Source organism: Terrapene carolina, unplaced genomic scaffold (genome assembly GCF_002925995.2).
Source record: "Terrapene carolina triunguis isolate 2854851 unplaced genomic scaffold, T_m_triunguis-2.0 Scaffold97, whole genome shotgun sequence".
NCBI lineage: Eukaryota > Metazoa > Chordata > Testudines > Emydidae > Terrapene > Terrapene triunguis.
Window position 1 is genome coordinate 14,390,042 of NW_020664448.1, and position 17,880 is coordinate 14,407,921.

At 40.2% G+C, this 17,880-nt stretch overlaps 1 protein-coding gene across 1 annotated transcript in view; it reads left to right on the forward strand.

Annotated features, from left to right (window-relative positions):
• FAT3 (FAT atypical cadherin 3) overlaps nt 1–17,880 on the forward strand; it is a 570,769-nt gene that overhangs the window by 111,703 nt on the left and 441,186 nt on the right. The window contains exon 2 of the mRNA XM_026651587.2: nt 12,938–16,246. Within this exon, the coding sequence (XP_026507372.1) occupies nt 12,955–16,246 (3,292 nt within the window). The 5' untranslated portion in view covers nt 12,938–12,954. The remainder of the gene's footprint in view (nt 1–12,937; nt 16,247–17,880) is intronic.

Here is a 17,880-nt window from a genome sequence, read left to right on the forward strand (position 1 = left end):
ATCTGCAAAATCTACTGTGAGTAGCACCTTTTTTTTTTTTTTTTTTTCTTTCCAGTTTGACCTTTGGTCACAGATAATCACTGACTCTAGGAAAGCCATTGGAAAGTGATCTCACTCTCTATCCTGGAAACGTTAATTAAACATAGAATTTATATTGGAAATATTGATTTTTTTCAAACAAACTAATAAATGTCTGCTTTTAAAAAAAAACCCAATCAAACAATAAACCTATTTTTAAATACAAAGCCCTATTTCTTTGAATTTTTATTCAGGAGACGAACTTGCAGTGGGCCTGCGGGGTGTGTGTATGTGTGAAAACATGCTGGGCACTAAAAACAAGGGCCTTCACAGCTTGAGTGAAAGGCCCCGTCTCCATTAGCTTGAAGGCAATAGCAGATTAATAAAGATGCATACCCTCTTCATGTGGATGGCATGTGCATAACCCTCATGGAAGTTCCTGCACGCAGAAGAGTGCTTGCCTTTGTCGCTGGTTGTCAGACTACTGATGTAGCGCGGAACTTTGCAGAACTGCCCTAGAATAAGTCCTTGTTTCTTTGTGCTCCACCGCCTGTCTCTCTGTATCCTTGTTTGAAACTTAGATTGTAAACTTTTCTTTTACTTTTGTGTTTGTACAGCTCCTAGCGCAGTAGGGTCTTGGTCCATGACTGGGGGGTCATGGGTGCTACCACAATAAAAATAATAATAATAAGAGACTACCTTCTATATATCTGTAAAGCACCTAGTATGTTGTGGGCTGTACAGTTAATTTAATAATAATGGGATAATTGTGGAAATACTGAAAGGAATGCATTCTTTCAAAATTTCCTATAGCCATACCTTGTATAGGATGAAGTTTCAATACAAAACTCAAAAGTATTGTAATCAAAATAGATATACTGGTTAAAGCTTTTTAAAAACAAGGAATAATTAAAATACTGGCCTTTGAATGATAGCCCCATGAAATAGCTTGATGAATTTGAAACTGCTCAGTAGCTTCCCCATTTTAAAATAGTTGACAGGGATTAAAAAGTAGGTGCTAGGGTGGGGGAGGGGGAATAGGGGACCTACAAGGCATGAAAACTGTTTATCATTCTTTGTTTCCAGCCAAATGGACTACCAAGGGACAAGCTAAAATCCCCTTGTAAGATCGCGCTCTGGAATTCTCTTTCTGACACAGTTCACATGGCAGCAAATTATTCCTTTTTCTTTTTCTCCTTTCCCCAAGCCATGTTTCATGCTGTGGGTGTGTGTGTGTTTTGAAAGGCTCTACCACCGCACCAGCATCTCAAGAAGACAACAAATGACTGAAATCACATTCAGAAGTTTGAAGTATTTGATGATGAACTGATACTTGACATTAACTGGTGTATGGAAATATCTCCCCCCCCCCCCCCCGCACCTGGTATAAAACAAAGCAAGGTATTCATAACACATTGCTGGGTGGTTGAATCTTCACTTCCTTGGGGCTGTCTTGAATTACACTTCCTTCATGCTGAGTGGGCTTTTCTCGTGCAAGATTACGTTCAGGCGGCCGAAGGATTTGCTGCTATGACGGAAGTTAGAATTTACTGTGTTGCCTGGTGCAAAGGGATTACTCTCTGGGAAAGGTCATTTTCTCGTCAGTAGCATATCTACGATCAGTCTCTCTCTGCTGTGTTTTGGGGTCAAACATTAGTTTTCTAATGCCTTGTGGCGCAACATGAATTTCGGTTTTCAATCTTTATTTCTTTTCCTAACCAATATCACCATTGCTTCTTGCTAATCTGTTTTGAGCTATTGTTGGGGGTCGTGAAAGGAACATGTGAAAGGAACACGTATGTTACTTCTCATTGCCAGACATTGCACCATATTGCATTTGACAAAACGCAGATTATCAGGCCTGTGTAAGTAGGTAAATGCTGTAAAGAATCCGTGGCAACCTACAGCACAACTTTCACAATCTTTTACTATGGTTGTTTGGTGGCAGAAATAGAATTCTGGACTTTCTGCTCCCAAATCACTCTACTCCTGTTGGTGCTAAAAATGAGCTTTGAGCCTAGACACACGGTTAAGCAGTTTCCTTCCAGTTAAGGTCAGTGGTATAAAAACACACTAGTGAGTTCATTACAATATAGACAACCGATCATGACAGAAATCTTTTGTTGTTGCCTGTTATGCCCTTTATTTTGGTGAAATGCACATACATGGTTCCCAGTTTTGCCAAAAGGAAGATGTCCTCCCTGTGCCAATGTGGAGCCCCACTGAAATCGGTAGGGCTCCCTGGATCTGCCTGAGTGAAACTGCAGGATTGGGCCCTTGATGACACTGTTCGAACAGTTACCTAACCTTGTTATCCTGAATAGTCTAAGTGACAGGAACGAGTTATCAGTAAGATTTAGGGTGCTTCTGTCTAACAAAATCTTGAGCTGCTGCTCATACTTCAGATGTGTCACATTGCTACGAGTTATTTAGACTTGAGCATTGATCAGGAATTAGAATTCTGCTGCCTCCGACATGCTGTCATTAGAATCTGTAGGGCAGTAAAGCTCAATTCCCACACGCACTCATCAGCTGTTAAATTATTGATTTAGAGAGCATGGTCTTAGAACATAAAACTGCACCATTAGAATGCTAACTTGTGGCTTAAACACACACGCTGGAAAGAAAAACTTTACAGATGTCTAGTGTTATAGGCTACTCTCTCAGCAGATCGCTGTTCAAGTCCTAGTTCCTCAGAGTCCAGGGCTCTGAGGAAAAGGAATAAACTTGGCGTTGGCAAAGCTGGACAAAAACTGTTTATTTTTATCCCAGAATTCTGCTTGTGTCCTCTAGGAACGGGGACAAGCTTATTCTCTCAATAGTGGGAGTTCATTCGGAGGATAAGTGGGGGTGGGGTTCATCCTATCCTTGAGGTGTATGTGGAATTTGAGGCGCAGATCAGTTTCTCTTTCCTTTCAACGTTCTGCTTTGTCCTTCAGTCTCATGGCAGCTCTGAGGGAATTCTCAACTGTGGTGACAGCTGTCCTCCAATCTGACAAATTCCATAAATGACCTTACCCAGCCAGCTGACTGGTAGAAATGCCATCTCAGTCCATGACAATGTGGTCTTTGTCTCCCTCTAGTGGCTGGTCTGCCAAAGAGGATATGAGCCTACTACAGCTGTCTGATAAACAAGCTAATCTGATGGATGCACTTTTTATTTTGCTTAAAGGGTCTCAGAGAACGGACTGCCCCTTGATTGGCACTTGTTAAGGATAGTCAGAGTTGATTCAAGAAGCATGTATATCACTTCCCTCAAATAGTAAAACTCATTCTTTAGTGGTAGGGTGATCTTCTGGGTCAAAAGAGTCTGCCACAGCAGACAAAATCATCCCAGAGGTCACTGAGCACTCAGTTCATACCTTCCCATTGCATTAACTGTGTGGATGATGGTGCTACTTTAGAGGCATTATTCACTGCATGGTAACACTGGCCAAATCTCCTCCCTTCCCCCCCCACCCCCGATCTGGTCTAGACTAGTGCTAGATGCAGCCCAGATTATTGGAACCAAGAGTTAAAAAGGAAACTTCACTCTGACATTGCACTATTGCAGGGGTAGGCAACCTATGGCACATGTGCCAAAGGCGGCACGCGAGCTGATTTTCAGTGGCACTCACACTGCCCAGGTCCTGGCCACCTGTCCAGGGGGGCTCTGCATTTTAATTTAATTTTAAATGAAGCTTTTAAAACATTTTTAAAACCTTATTTATTTTACATACAACAATAGTTTTGTTATATATTATAGACTTATAGAAAGAGCTCTTGTAAAACCGTTAAAAGGTATTACTGGCACGCGAAACCTTAAATCAGAGTGAATAAATGAAAACTCAGCACACCACTTCTGAAAGGTTGCCAACCCCTGCATTATTGTATTCCTATGAAGGGCTCCAGCAATCTAGGAAGGCTGCATATAGTTTGGAATATATGGTTACTCATTGTGATAGAAGTTATTGACTGGTTAGTCAGGGTGGCTCCTCACTGGAGAGCTGAGTGTGGAACAGTGGCTTGCCACATCATGTTCAAGCCTGTTGTATTCACTTTCAAGGCCCTTCAGTATGCTATCCCCCCCCTTACTTTCCTCTCCTTGTTATTTCATTTACATGATTGTCAGCCGCTCACACAATGGGCAAGTCTACATTACGGGGTTAAGTCAACCTAAGTTACGCAACTCCATTTACGTGAATAACGTAGCTGGAGTCAACGTAGCTTAAGTCGACTTATTGCGGTGTCTACACTGCGCTAGGTCGACAGGAGAAACTCTCCCATTGACTTACCTTATGATTCTCGTTCCGGTGGAGTACTGGCGTCGACTGGAGAGCGATTGGCGGTCGATTTAACGGGTCTTCACTAGACCCGCTAAATCGACTCCCAGTGGATTGATGGCCCCAGCGTCGATCCCCCAGTAAGTGGAGACAAGCCCAATGTCTCGGCACCTTCTCACCCTCTGCACTCGCATGGAATTCCTTCTTTTAAGCGTACTCCTCAAGACATGCAATTAGCAGTGGCTAGGTTAAGGGACAGATGATGATCATTGTCGATTACTGTATATAGGTAGAATAATAATAAATAGCAAATATATCTATATCAGTGTTTCTCAAACTGGGGTCGCTGCTTCTGTAGGGAAAGCCCCTGGCGGGCTGGGCCGGTTTGTTTACCTGCCCCGTCCGCAGGTCCGGCCGATCGCAGCTCCCACTAGCCGTGGTTCGCTGCTCCAGGCCAATGGGAGCTGTTGGAAGCGGCGCTGGCCGAGGGACGTACAGCATCTAGCACAGTGCGGCCTCCATCATAATTGGGCTCTTGTCATAGGAATATTAAATACTAATTCCATAACTAGCTGACTGATTTTAAAGTAAGTTAGTCTCTGCGAAAATGTATTAATTTCATTTTGTTAAATACCTGTCCGTTCCTCTGGGGGCTCTTCCAGTGGTTAGAAACCTCAAAATACAGTTGTGTGTACAGTAAGAGGTTTCCTCTGATTATTACTGTTGTTGTTTCATTTCATTGCAGTAGTGCTTAGGAGCCTTTGTCATGGACCAGGAACCCCCCCCCCCCCCGCCATTGTGCTAGATGCTGTAGAAACAGAAAACAAAAGGATGGACCCTGCTCAAAGAGCTTTGGATCGAAATGCACCATCAATTCAAAATCATCCGCCCAATAACAACAGTCATGAAAGCCATATCTACACTATGTCCTTCACCACACCCACATTGTATGCGCTTGGGAGTGCGGAGAAAACACCATAATTACTCTACATAGTAAAGTACAAACATAATATAAAAAATGGCCCTGATCCTGGTATCTGCAAAGCACCTGAAATTCCTGCCTCGTTTAGAGAGATCTGTTGTGGTAGGGTGTTGCACTCTTAGCTAGAGTCACCTTGGCTGGCTCCCTGTATATTGGTAACATGACTTTCATTTTTAATTTTTGCATTTAAGGGAGAGCTAATTTCTTACTTTTAAATGAATCTTGTAGGCAGTGTCAGGAAATTCTTTGGCAAAGTTCCTTTCCAAACATTTCAAAATCAAACTGAAGAAATAACAATCTTCCTCGTTACTTGAAAGCGTAGCATTTTTTTGACAAGGAGTGCTTATAAAGTGATGTCTCCATTTATTGTGGGTTACTTTTTACTTTGTTCCTATATCACATGACATTTCCTGTGCGGCAAGCATGTATGCATTATGAGGCTCTTTAAAAGAAATATCTGATATGAAAGGGACTCAGTAAATAAATAAGTACATTCCTATATAGTCCCAAGTGCCCGTTCAATAGGTCATCCACTGGGACACTGAGCTATTCTGAGGAATATGTGGAAGGATGAAAAATTGCCATGAGGAGCCTTTTACTGTAAAATATATCCCATCACTTCTAAGTTTGATACTGCGTAACATTAAGGGCTGGTTTTCCGAATGCTGAACCCAAAATTGTACCCACAAATAGGATGTACATGCTAGGATTTAGGGCCCAAGGGTCAAATCCTGATCTCATCTACACTGTTGTAAATCCAGGGTAATTCCATGTACTTCATTGGACTTATGCTGCTATAAAACCAGAGTAATTGAGATTAGGTTTTGGCCTGAGTTCTTTAAATATTTTTGAAAACAGTGTCTGGCTGTGATGTGTTTCCATATAGATAAAGGTATTTGTTATAAAATGTGTGTGTGTGTGTGTGTGTGTGTGTGTGTGTGTGTGTGTGTGTGAGAGAGAGAGAGAGAGAGAGCGAGCTCTGTGGTTTGGGAAAAGAGCAAAGGTTGCCCTAATATATTCCCTGCCTTGTAGTAGTTACGTGAACTTTTTCATTAGGTGTTTGAGATAATATAACTTCATAAATATCTGTTGCTTAATTTCTGCCTCTGAAACATGTAAGTCCTTCAGTCTGGCTAACCTAAGGGTAAACATGTACATCATTTTTATTTGTAGTAATGAATTTCTTGGGGAAACTGATCTCAGGGAGTTGAGTGTGGAAGTCTTGGGGACATGTGTAATGACCACTAAGAGGCTTTGTGGCAGAGAGAAACTAGCTGGAGTAAGCTGTTGTGTGGACTTAGCCAGGAGCTAGGCCACCCCAGACTGGGTATAAGTGAGATGCTGCTCTTCTCTGCTTTACTCAGAGGCTTAGTGCTTATAGGCTGCAGAGCTGCTGTTCAATTGAAACGTAAAATCATTTTCTGTTGTAAACCTGCAAAAATTTCACTTGGGTTACTTCAGAAGGGGTAAGTCTCGTTTGAACGTTGGGTTGAGGCCATGATTGCATTGCAGAGGGAAGAGTCTAAAGCATCCTTGTGACAAAGACCAAACAGTGGTCGGCCTGGTAAGTATTTGAATAATGCCACACCACATAACCAGCACAGCCTTTTATTTTGGTATTAATTTTCTCTAACTTGTTATAATTCCTGTTTCCATAAATCAGCCCCCATGCCAGCTTTTTTTCTCAGTGGCATTTATTGTGGATACCTTCTGTTGTACAACATTGTCTCCCACGCTAGGTTGAAGCAGCATTTTTTAGTAGCAGCGCCTGGAATGAATCAGATGAAGTCCCATGAAAATAAGGGCCCGTCCGTTTTTCATCCCGTTGGGGTTAAGTTTAAAAAGATTTGCTGTTCTGGAAGAATAGCAACTGCTCAAGCCTTTTTGGTGCACGAGATGACAATAAACCCCCATCTTTCCCCACCAGAAGAGAAAGTGCCATCTTAGCTTTTATCAGGAATCAATAACCTGGGTGAAACCAGGGCTTGCAAATGCCCAAAGCATGTTTCCGTGAGGAAACGGCAGTGTATAACTGTGTGCATCCATGGGTTAACAGTGTTACTTGCTTTTGTTAATCGCTTGATATGTTCCTAATAATCACATTCATGTTTAAATTACAGAATGAGGCTGATCGAGATGTGGAGGAGTATTTGTCCAGTAACAGACCCAGCTGGTGGGTTATATCATCTCCAGTAAAAGAGACTTCTGTTGTCTCGTTTATACAACACAAAAGAAAACCTGATGGGGGGGAGAAATTGCCTATGAAAATAACTGTCTTGATAAACACTTGGGAGAGTTGATCAAATATTATTGATTAAGCTGTTAGGCCGTGGAATAGAGACTCTGGAATGAGGACGCTAAAGTGTTTTGATGTACATAATGCCAGTAAAATAAATTGATTGCCCTCAGTACTTAAAAGTGCAATCATCATACTATTATACAGGAAGCATTAACTCTGACTTGAATTCATATTCTGAAACTCATATGCAATTTGTATATCTCCCAATGGGTATTGAACTCACATTGGAAACTTAAGCTAACCCCTGTCATTACCAACAACTCTTCCTACCCCTTTCTGCCCTGTGTTCTGACATTTCCTTTATTACAGTTTCAAGCAGCTTTGAAATGTTTCCTTTTCAATGGAAATAAGAGCAATGGGGGGTCTTATAGCAATTGTCTTTTAAACGGAGCTTTTAGGATTTTCACTCCTAGCTATGAAAGTAATTGGCAACAAACACTCTTAAGATGCCTGAAAAACCATCAGTTTTTTAATGTTAACTTACTATTTTGTAAAAAGCGACAAAGAGTCCTCTGGCACCTTATAGACTAACAGACATACTGGAGCATAAGCTTTCGTGGGTGAATACTCACTTCGTCAGACGTGACGAAGTGGGTATTCACCCACGAAAGCTTATGCTCCAATACGTCTGTTAGTCTATAAGGTGCCACAGGACTCTTAGTCTGGATCTGTAAAAAGTGACAAACACGGCTACCCCTCTGATACTTTACTATTTTGTGTTCATTATGGGCACACTCCAAGCCATTTGAAGTCAGTGGAAAGATTCCCATTGATTTAAATAGCTTTTGGATCAGGCTCTATATACAGAGATTCATTCTTATTTTTTGTAAACTTACTAATGAATTAGCTAAATCTTTTTTAAAAGTAGAAAGTATCAAGTGGAAACAATATTGAAAATGTCATTGAACAATAACTCTCAATATGTTTCAGCAATATACATCATTCTGTTTTTATGTTTTGTAAACTTCTTGTAGAAATTCATAATATGGAGTGTAATGGTAGTAAATAAGTGAATATACTTGAAATATCTTGGTATTCAGCTTGAGATAAAAACAGATTTGTAAAAGAAATCTGCTTGTTTTCAGGGGTGCTGGAAAAATTTGTGTAGTGGGGCTGCTGAGAGGCATTGAACCAAACTGTAAAGCCTGTACACAATGGAAACCACTTCATCCAACACCTATGCTTGTTTTTTTTAGAAAATAAGACAAATCAAGAAGGAAACCAACTACTGTACACACACACGCTTGTAATTTCCTAGTAGCTGTATCTAAGAAAGTTTGTGTTAGTTGGTCTGTGTAGTGAATGGGAATGCATTTAAGCTGTTGGTGGACAGGATGTGCAAACCTGGGGCAGAGGTCTTGAAGACCCCTGCTTCATTCATAGATTCCAAGGCCAGAAGGGACTATTGTGATCATCTGGTCTGACCTTCTGTCCAGCACAGGCCAAAGAACTCCCCCAGAATAGTTCCTAGAGCAGATCTTTTAGAAAAATATCCAATCTTGATTTTACAGGTTGTCAGCATGGTCGAATCCACCACAACCTTTGGTAAATTGTTCCAGGAGTTAATAAGACACACTGTTAAAATTTATACCTTTATTTCCAGTTTGAATTTGTCTAGCTTCAGTATCCAGCCAATGGATCATATTATACTTTTCTCTGCTAGATTAAAGAGCCCATTATTAAATATTTCCTCCCAGTGTAGGTACTTCTAGACTAATCAAGCTCCTCCCCCCCCCTTAAGCTTTTCTTTGTTAAACTAAATAGATTGACCTCCGTGAGTCTATCACTATAAGGCAGGTTTTCTAATCCTTTAATCATTCTCATGGCTTTTCTCTGAAACTTCTCCAGTTTTTCAACATCCTTCTTGAAGTGTGGAAATCAGAACTGGACACAGTGTTCCAGCAGCCGTTGTACCAGTGCCAAATACAGAGGTACAATAACCTCTGTGCTCCTACTTGAGATTCTCCTGTTGCCCTTTTGTCCACAGTGTACCACTGGACACTCTTGTTATCCACTATGACCCCCAAATCTTTTTCAGAGTCACGGCTTCCCAGGACAGTCCCCCATCTTGTAAGCCAAGCCTACGCATTCTTTGTTCCTAAATGCGTATATTAACATTTAGCTGTATTAAAACACACATTGCTTGCTTGTGCTCAGCTTGCCATGTGATCCAGATCGCTCTGTATCAGTGACCTGCCCTCTTCATTACTTACCTTTCCCCTAATTTTTGTAGTGATGATCTTGTTTTGTTTACAGCAACATTTTGAGATCTATCAGTTAGCCAGCTTTTAATCCATTTAATGTGTGCCATGTTAATTTATATCATTTTAGTTTTTAATCAAAATGTCAGTTACATCATGACTATTACCTTTATCAGCCAAACTTTAATCTCATCAAAAAAAGTTATCAAGTTATTCTGACGATCAATTTTTCATAAAACCCATATTGATTGGCATTAGTTATAGTACCATCCTTTAATTCTTTATTAATTGAGTTCCGTATCAGTCTCTCCAGTATCTGGCTGGGGGTCGATGTCAGACGGACAGGCATATAATTACCCAGATCATCCCATTTACCCTTTTAAAATATTGGCACAATATTAGCTTTCTTCCAGTCTTCTGTAATTTCCCCTATGCTCCATGTTACCTGGACCTGCTGAATTAAAAATGTCTAACTTTAACTTTAGCAGCTGCTGTTTACCATCTTCCTGAGATACCAGTATAATGGAAAGCCTGTTATCATATGATATGACTATATCATCTGTTTCCCCCTGCATTCTCCCCCCCCCCCCAATACAGAACAGGGATATTTATTATGAGGGGAGGGATAGCTCAGTGGTTTGAGCATTGGCCTGCTAAACCCAGGATTGTGAGTTCAATCCTTGAGGGGACCATTTAGGGAACTGGGGTAAAAATCTATCTGGGGATTGGTCCTGCTTTGAGCAGGGGGTTGGACTAGATGACCTCCTGAGATCCCATCCAACCCTGATATTCTATGATTCTATGATTGAATACTTCTACCTGTTCTGCATTGTCATTGATAATTCTAGCATCTAGTAGTGGACCAATACCATAATTAGGACTGTTTTTGTTCCTAATATGCTTAATAAGAAAGTGGTTTTGTCCTTAACTCTGCTGGCTATAAATTTCTCCTTGTATCCCTTTTGCTTTCCTGATCAATTTTCTACAATTCTTAGCTTTTTGATTTATAGTCATTACTATCAACTTATATTTTCTTTCATTTGTTATGTTTAAATATATTTATTTTTTTATAATTGCCTTCACCTCCGCTCTAAACCAGGTAATTTCTTTAACCAATACCGCCTTTTCTTAATTGCAGCTTGTGGGGCATCTAGTTAAGGGTTCTTAAACAGTTCCCAATTATCATTCATATTTTTCTGATTAAATTCTTCCTCGCAACTGATTTGACCCATAATTGTTTTCAACTTTGTGAAATCGGCCCTTTTAAAACATCAAGTATATAAATCACTGGTCTGGACTTTGTTGTGTTTGCACATTATAAATGGGATCAAGTCATGATCACTTGTACCTAAACTACTGTTAATTTTTAGTTCTGTGATGAGTTCCTCTTTATCGGTTAAGATGAAGTCTAATACAGAATTCCCTTGTGTTGGATGCAACACTTTTTAGTTAGGAAATTGTGATTTATAACATTTAGAAATTCCAAAGATGTTCCCCAGGAATATGAAGTTTGGACAGTGTGCAGCTAATGAGACTGTGGTCAGCTGTTCGGCTGCGTGTGTGTGTTCTCTGTGCATGCTGTACTGACTCTGGCAAGATAGCCCGTACAGCAGGCTCCAATTGAACTGCCCAATAAATCCACAGACTCGGTTTTCTGCGAAGGAACTTGGTCAGGTTTATTGCTGACAAAGCACAGTGCTAATGCCCCGGCTCAATGGTTACAGATACACTAACACATGTATGCTCGTGACAATGGGCCAGCTCAGTGAATGGCGGGACTTTCCATTCTCCCCTCAGCCAGACAAAGACACTCCATCTGAGATACATCTTTATACACAGATACAAACAAATTATGTATTACCCCATTTGTATCTAGGTGCCACCCTCTGACGTATTTGGGTGCCACCCATTACCTTGTACATGTTGGTTCGATCAAAATATCTCTATATGTTATGCTGTCATCCTGACCTTATCTTTAAGCAGGGTCAGTGTGTTCCTGTTATCTTTGGGGAATGTGTTTGGTATCGAGGTGTTTTGGTACTGTCTTTCTGGAATGTGTTTACTTATATATTCTTATGCCTAGCACTACGTAGGAAATAGAGTTTCTGCAATATCAGCCCTGTTCTTGCCAGATTCTGTGAGCAGGGCCTGCCTCTTGCTCACAACTTAACTTTGCTTTATATTAGCAAGTTATGACCATTACTTTAGCTCAGGCCTCTGATACAAGGGCTTATGTTTCAGGCTCTCTTCCTGCTACAGAGACAACCAGCAACTATTGAATAGTGAGGATAAAAATGTTTAAAACCTGTCTCATTCACTGTGCATTATATTACATGCACACAGAATGAAGCAGAGAAGGCACATGAAAAAAACAAAGTATGTGCTCATGTAATTGCAGACTGTACTGTAATATATGTGCATGAAGGGGCAGAGTTAATGTCTTTCAAACAACCTTAACTTTGCTTTGCAACCTCTTTATGATACTCTTTGTATGGGTGTATGTATGTACTTAAGCAATCTTAATTCATTCTTAATTATTTTATATAGGAATATATAACTACAGTAATGAACTGATCAGTGTTTATGTGTACCATTGTTTGCTCCTTGTACTATTTTACCATTCTAGACTTTGCAAAACTTGATACTTGCCCACCATATTATTACACATAAAGCAATAGCATCTGTTCCCACCTCAAATACTGGAGCAAAAAGATGTAGCATGCCTTGGAAGTTAATAAGTCTGGGCTCTGGTGGACTAGCAGTGATTATCATCTGTAGTCACTGTGTGTCGTTCATCCTGTCTTGTATTATCCTGTTTGGGGTTTTGTGGGTGTTTTCTTTTTGTTTATGTCACAGTGATTATTATTTTTGATGGGGGAGAGGGGTGTATGCTTGGGATTGGTGATTTCCTATTTTTTATAATCCAGTAACATATAGTCCTATATGTCGATACAGTGGCAAGTCCTCCCAAAGTGTAATATATCACAGAATCACTATTAGACTAACGTTCTCTACTTCAGTTCTACCACATTTACTCGGCAGTGACTGCCACCATGACTTCTTAATAATGCAATTACTGAACACTTTTTTTAAAAAATGACATTTTTCAGTGCAGATTTCTCCCCTCCCCATTATTAATTATGATTAATTATTCTTTTCTCTTCTTTTGCCTTAGGATGAAAGAATGATGTGATGGAGGTGAATATGGGCTGCTGGTCAGGCACAAGACCCCCATTGTCTTGCCTCACCATCCTGCTTGTCAAGCTTTTGGCCTGCGTTTGCCAGGGGCTTCAAGGGACAATACCACTCGGCTTTCACTTTACGCATTCCATTTACAATGCTACAGTGTACGAGAACTCTGCAGCCAGGACCTATGTCAACAGTCCAAGTAGAATGGGTATTACATTGGCAGATCTTTCATGGGATATCAAATACAGGATAGTGTCTGGCGATGATGAAGGCTTTTTCAAAGCAGAAGAAGTCATAATTGCTGACTTCTGCTTTCTCAGAATAAGAACTAAAGGTGGGAATTCTGCTATATTAAACAGAGAAATCCAAGATAACTATTTATTGATAGTAAAAGGGTCTGTCAGAGGAGAGGACTTAGAAGCATGGACAAAAGTGAATATCCAGGTTTTGGATATGAATGATCTAAGACCTTTGTTTTCACCAACCACTTACTCTGTGACGATAGCAGAAAGCACTCCTTTAAGGACTAGTATTGCACAGGTGACAGCAACAGATGCAGATATTGGGTCCAATGGCGAATTCTATTACTACTTCAAAAACAAAGTTGATCTCTTTTCAGTTCACCCAACTAGCGGAGTTATCTCTTTAAGTGGCCGGTTAAACTATGATGAGAAAAACAGATATGACCTTGAAGTTCTGGCTGTGGATCGTGGGATGAAACTTTATGGAAACAATGGAGTAAGCAGCACTGCCAAGCTTTATGTTCATATTGAACGTATAAACGAACATGCCCCAACCATAAGTGTGGTAACCCACATACCCTTTCCATTAGACAAGGAGCCTACGTATGCTGTTATTAACATTGATGACCTAGATGAAGGAGCTAATGGGGAGATTGAATCTGTTTCCATCGTAGCTGGAGATCCCTTAGAACAGTTCTTTCTGGCTAAGGAGGGAAAATGGATTAATGAGTACAAAATCAAAGAGAGAAAACCCATTGACTGGGACAACTTCCCCTATGGTTACAATCTTACTCTCCAAGCAAAGGACAAAGGGTCTCCTCAGAAGTTTTCTGCAGTCAAACTGGTCCACATCACTAGTCCCAAGAGAGAAAGTGTCCCAGTAAAGTTTGAAAAGGAAGTTTATGATGTGTCAATCAGTGAATTTTCCCCTCCTGGAGTAGTGGTAGTTATAGTTAAGTTGGTGCCTGAACCACAGGGTGTGGAATATATAATATCTCCTAATCAGGATGCTGATTATTTTAAGATTAATCCCAGGACAGGTCTTATTATCACCGCTCACCCTTTGAAAATCATTGAGAAGGAACTCTATGAGTTAGAAGTAGTAAACAAAGGTGGTGATTTAAAAGCACAAGTTATTGTCAGGTTAGAAGATGCCAATGATCACACTCCAGAGTTCACACAGCCTTCGTACAGCTCCTTTGTCAATGAAAGTGTTCCTGTAGGAACCAATGTTTTGTCAGTTTCAGCATTTGACAAGGACAGGGGAGAAAATGGATATATAACATACAGCATTGCCAGTCTGAATTCACTGCCCTTTTCTATAAACCAATTTACTGGTGTTATTAGCACCTCTGAAGAACTGGATTTTGAGTCTTCTCCAGAGAGCTACAGGTTCATTGTCAGAGCCTCCGATTGGGGTTCGCCATACCGTCATGAAAGTGAGGTTAATGTCACTATATACATAGGCAATGTCAATGATAACAAGCCGTTGTTTGAGAAAGTGGCTTGTCAGGGAGTGATTTCATCTGACTTTCCCATTGGTGGTCACATCACTGCTGTATCTGCAATAGATATAGATGAGCTAGAACTAGTGAAATACAAAATAATCTCTGGAAATGATCTTGGGATTTTTTATTTAAATCCTGACTCCGGTGTGCTGCAACTTAAAAAGTCCCTTGTTAATTCTGGTATAAAGAACAGCAATTTCGGCCTTAAGATCACAGCTACAGATGGAGAGAATTTTGCTGATGCCATGTTCATTAACATTTCAGTAGTACATGGGAAAGTGTCTTCAAAGACCTTTAGTTGTAGAGAGACTAGAGTTGCTCAGAAGCTGGCAGAGAAATTGCTCAAGAAGGCAAAAGCAAATGTGAAGCTGAATTTGGAAGATGGCTTCCTTGATTTTTATTCGATTAACAGACAAGCTCCACACTTTGATAAATCCTTTCCCTCTGATGTAGCGGTTAGAGAGGACCTTCCAGTTGGTGCTAGCATCCTGAAAATAAAAGCCTATGATGCGGACTCTGGATTCAATGGGAAGGTTGTCTATACAATTTCTGATGGTAATACAGATAGTTGCTTTAACATTGACATGGAAACAGGGCTTCTTAAAGTTCTTATGCCCATGGACCGAGAGAAAACAGAGCTGTATCTCCTTAACATTACAATTTATGATTTAGGTAATCCCCAGAAATCTACATGGAGACTATTGACTGTAACTGTAGAGGATGCAAATGATAACAGTCCTGTTTTTTTACAGGATAGTTACTCAGTTAATATTTTAGAAAGCATGAGTATTGGTACAGAAATGATCCAAGTAGAAGCTAGAGATAAAGACCTAGGATCTAGCGGTGAAGTGACTTACTCAGTATTGACAGACACACAGCAGTTTGCCATCAATAGTTCGACTGGAGTAGTTTATGTGGCTGACCAACTAGACAGGGAATCGAAAGCAAACTATACACTAAAGATAGAGGCCAGGGACAAAGCTGAGATTGGCCATCAGCAATTTTCTGTTGTTCCTCTGAAGGTTTTTTTGGATGATGTGAATGATTGTTCTCCAGCTTTCATTCCATCTAGCTACAGTGTGAAGGTCCTTGAAGATCTGCCAGTTGGCACTGTAATAGCTTGGCTAGAAACTCATGACCCAGATCTTGGTTTGGGAGGTCAAGTGCGTTACTCTTTGGTGAACGATTACAATGGACGATTTGAAATAGACAAAGCTAGCGGCACTATCCGCTTGAACAAAGAACTCGATTACGAGAAACAGCAGTTCTATAACTTGACTGTGCGTGCAAAAGACAAAGGACGTCCAGTTTCCCTCTCTTCCGTTTCTTTTGTAGAGGTTGAAGTGGTGGATGTTAATGAAAATCTCTACACTCCTTATTTCCCTGACTTTGCAGTCATTGGAACTGTAAAGGAAAACTCCCGCACTGGAACAAGTGTATTGCAAGTGACAGCTCGAGATGAAGACTCTGGAAGGGATGGGGAGATCCAGTATTCCATCAGGGATGGCAGTGGCCTTGGAAGATTTAGCATAGATGAAGAAACTGGTAAGTTTAGAATATTACTTAATTTATTTTATTTACTTTAACCTTCATAGAAGTTTTTACAAAAGTAAAGCATGTGGATAATCATTTCACTTCATAATGTAACATAAGTTCAGTTCTTCATAATAGGCAAGATAAAGTTATAAATATAAATGTTTCAGGCATAGATATAACAAGAGTTTATTACTTGGATATATCCATCACGCGGTGGGTGTGAAATAATGCACATTACTTTGCAGTCACCATACAGTTCCACTGAAAAGCATGCAGGGATTCCATTACAGCTACCATATTATCTGTTGATAACTATAAATTACTCAGGTCACTGCTGCAGCCTGTCACTGCACTCTTGACCTTGACTAAAGGTTGAACCCAATAACGTAAATGAGGAGTGTGAAATAGGTTTGGGAATGAAAGAATTCCTGTTTCTCTGGTATTACTCATAATGCTGGCATGCTGTTGTTTTTCATTCGCATTCAGCAGTTTGAAACAATATGTCACGCTGTATCATATGCTTTGCGATAATGCACCATTCAGTTTGTGCTAATATTGATTCTCTTCATAAGAATAAAATTTCAAACATGCACAATAGAAAACAATATTTGAATGCTGATTAAGAAGTTTTTTTTTTAAAGATTTTAACTGCAAAGCCACCAGCATTATAAAACATAAAAATCAAGCAGGAGAAGCTGTGTAGTAAAACACAGTTTAGGAGCTGGCTGTTTAAGTATCTAATAGCTGTTGGCAGTAATGGTGCAGCTGTGATACTAGATTAAGTGTGGAAATTAGAAAACATTAGTTTGCATTTTAAGAAATTACATTAAATACGTTGGGTTTGCTGTGGTTTAAGTCGACCATGTGTTTCTTTTTCTAAAGCTTTTAATTTTGAACGTGGTATTAAAGCATTAGATTAAAAATGTATGTTTTGGCTAATTCAAACTGTTTAATCAAATATCAAAATTCTAAACTGAACGTTATGAAAAACAGATGGTGGGTCTAATATGAAGTAAAAGCATTGAAAACATCTCAAACCTATTTGAGCTACAGTCTATATACTGCAGTTGGGCACAAACAATGTATTTATAGCCGTATGGCCAAAAAATGCAAACTTGGGTGCCCGAAGCAAGATTCAAGGCTGTCATTAAAAGTGGTCTCTTTATAAGTGCTGAGCTCCCCAACTGAAGATAATGGGAGCTGTAGTTGCTCGGGCTACATTGATTTAGGTAAATGATTATAGATTTAGAAACACAGTTTTAGGTGGGCAGGTTTGAAAATGATGGTCTACAATCTTACTGAGTTGCATAGTGTCTCTCTCTCACACAGAGCTCTGTTAGAGCTCCCTCTGACCTGGCACTGGCCATGCTGTTGTGTTAGGCCCTCACCTCACTGGGCCCCATGTGCTTTAACTCTCTTGACTCTGAACAGAGTCCAGACACTGCCCCTGGCTGTGGTCTCTCTGTACACTCTTGGGATGCAGATCCTCTGTTTAGCACTCTCTCCTGATAGCTGAGACCCCACGGTCTAACTGCATAGTCCCTGAGACTCGTGATAACCCCTCCGACTTCCCCTTAGGTTATACACACCTTCTCTCAGAACTCCAGCTGTGTACGTGCTCTCAGTATATAGTTCACCTCTTC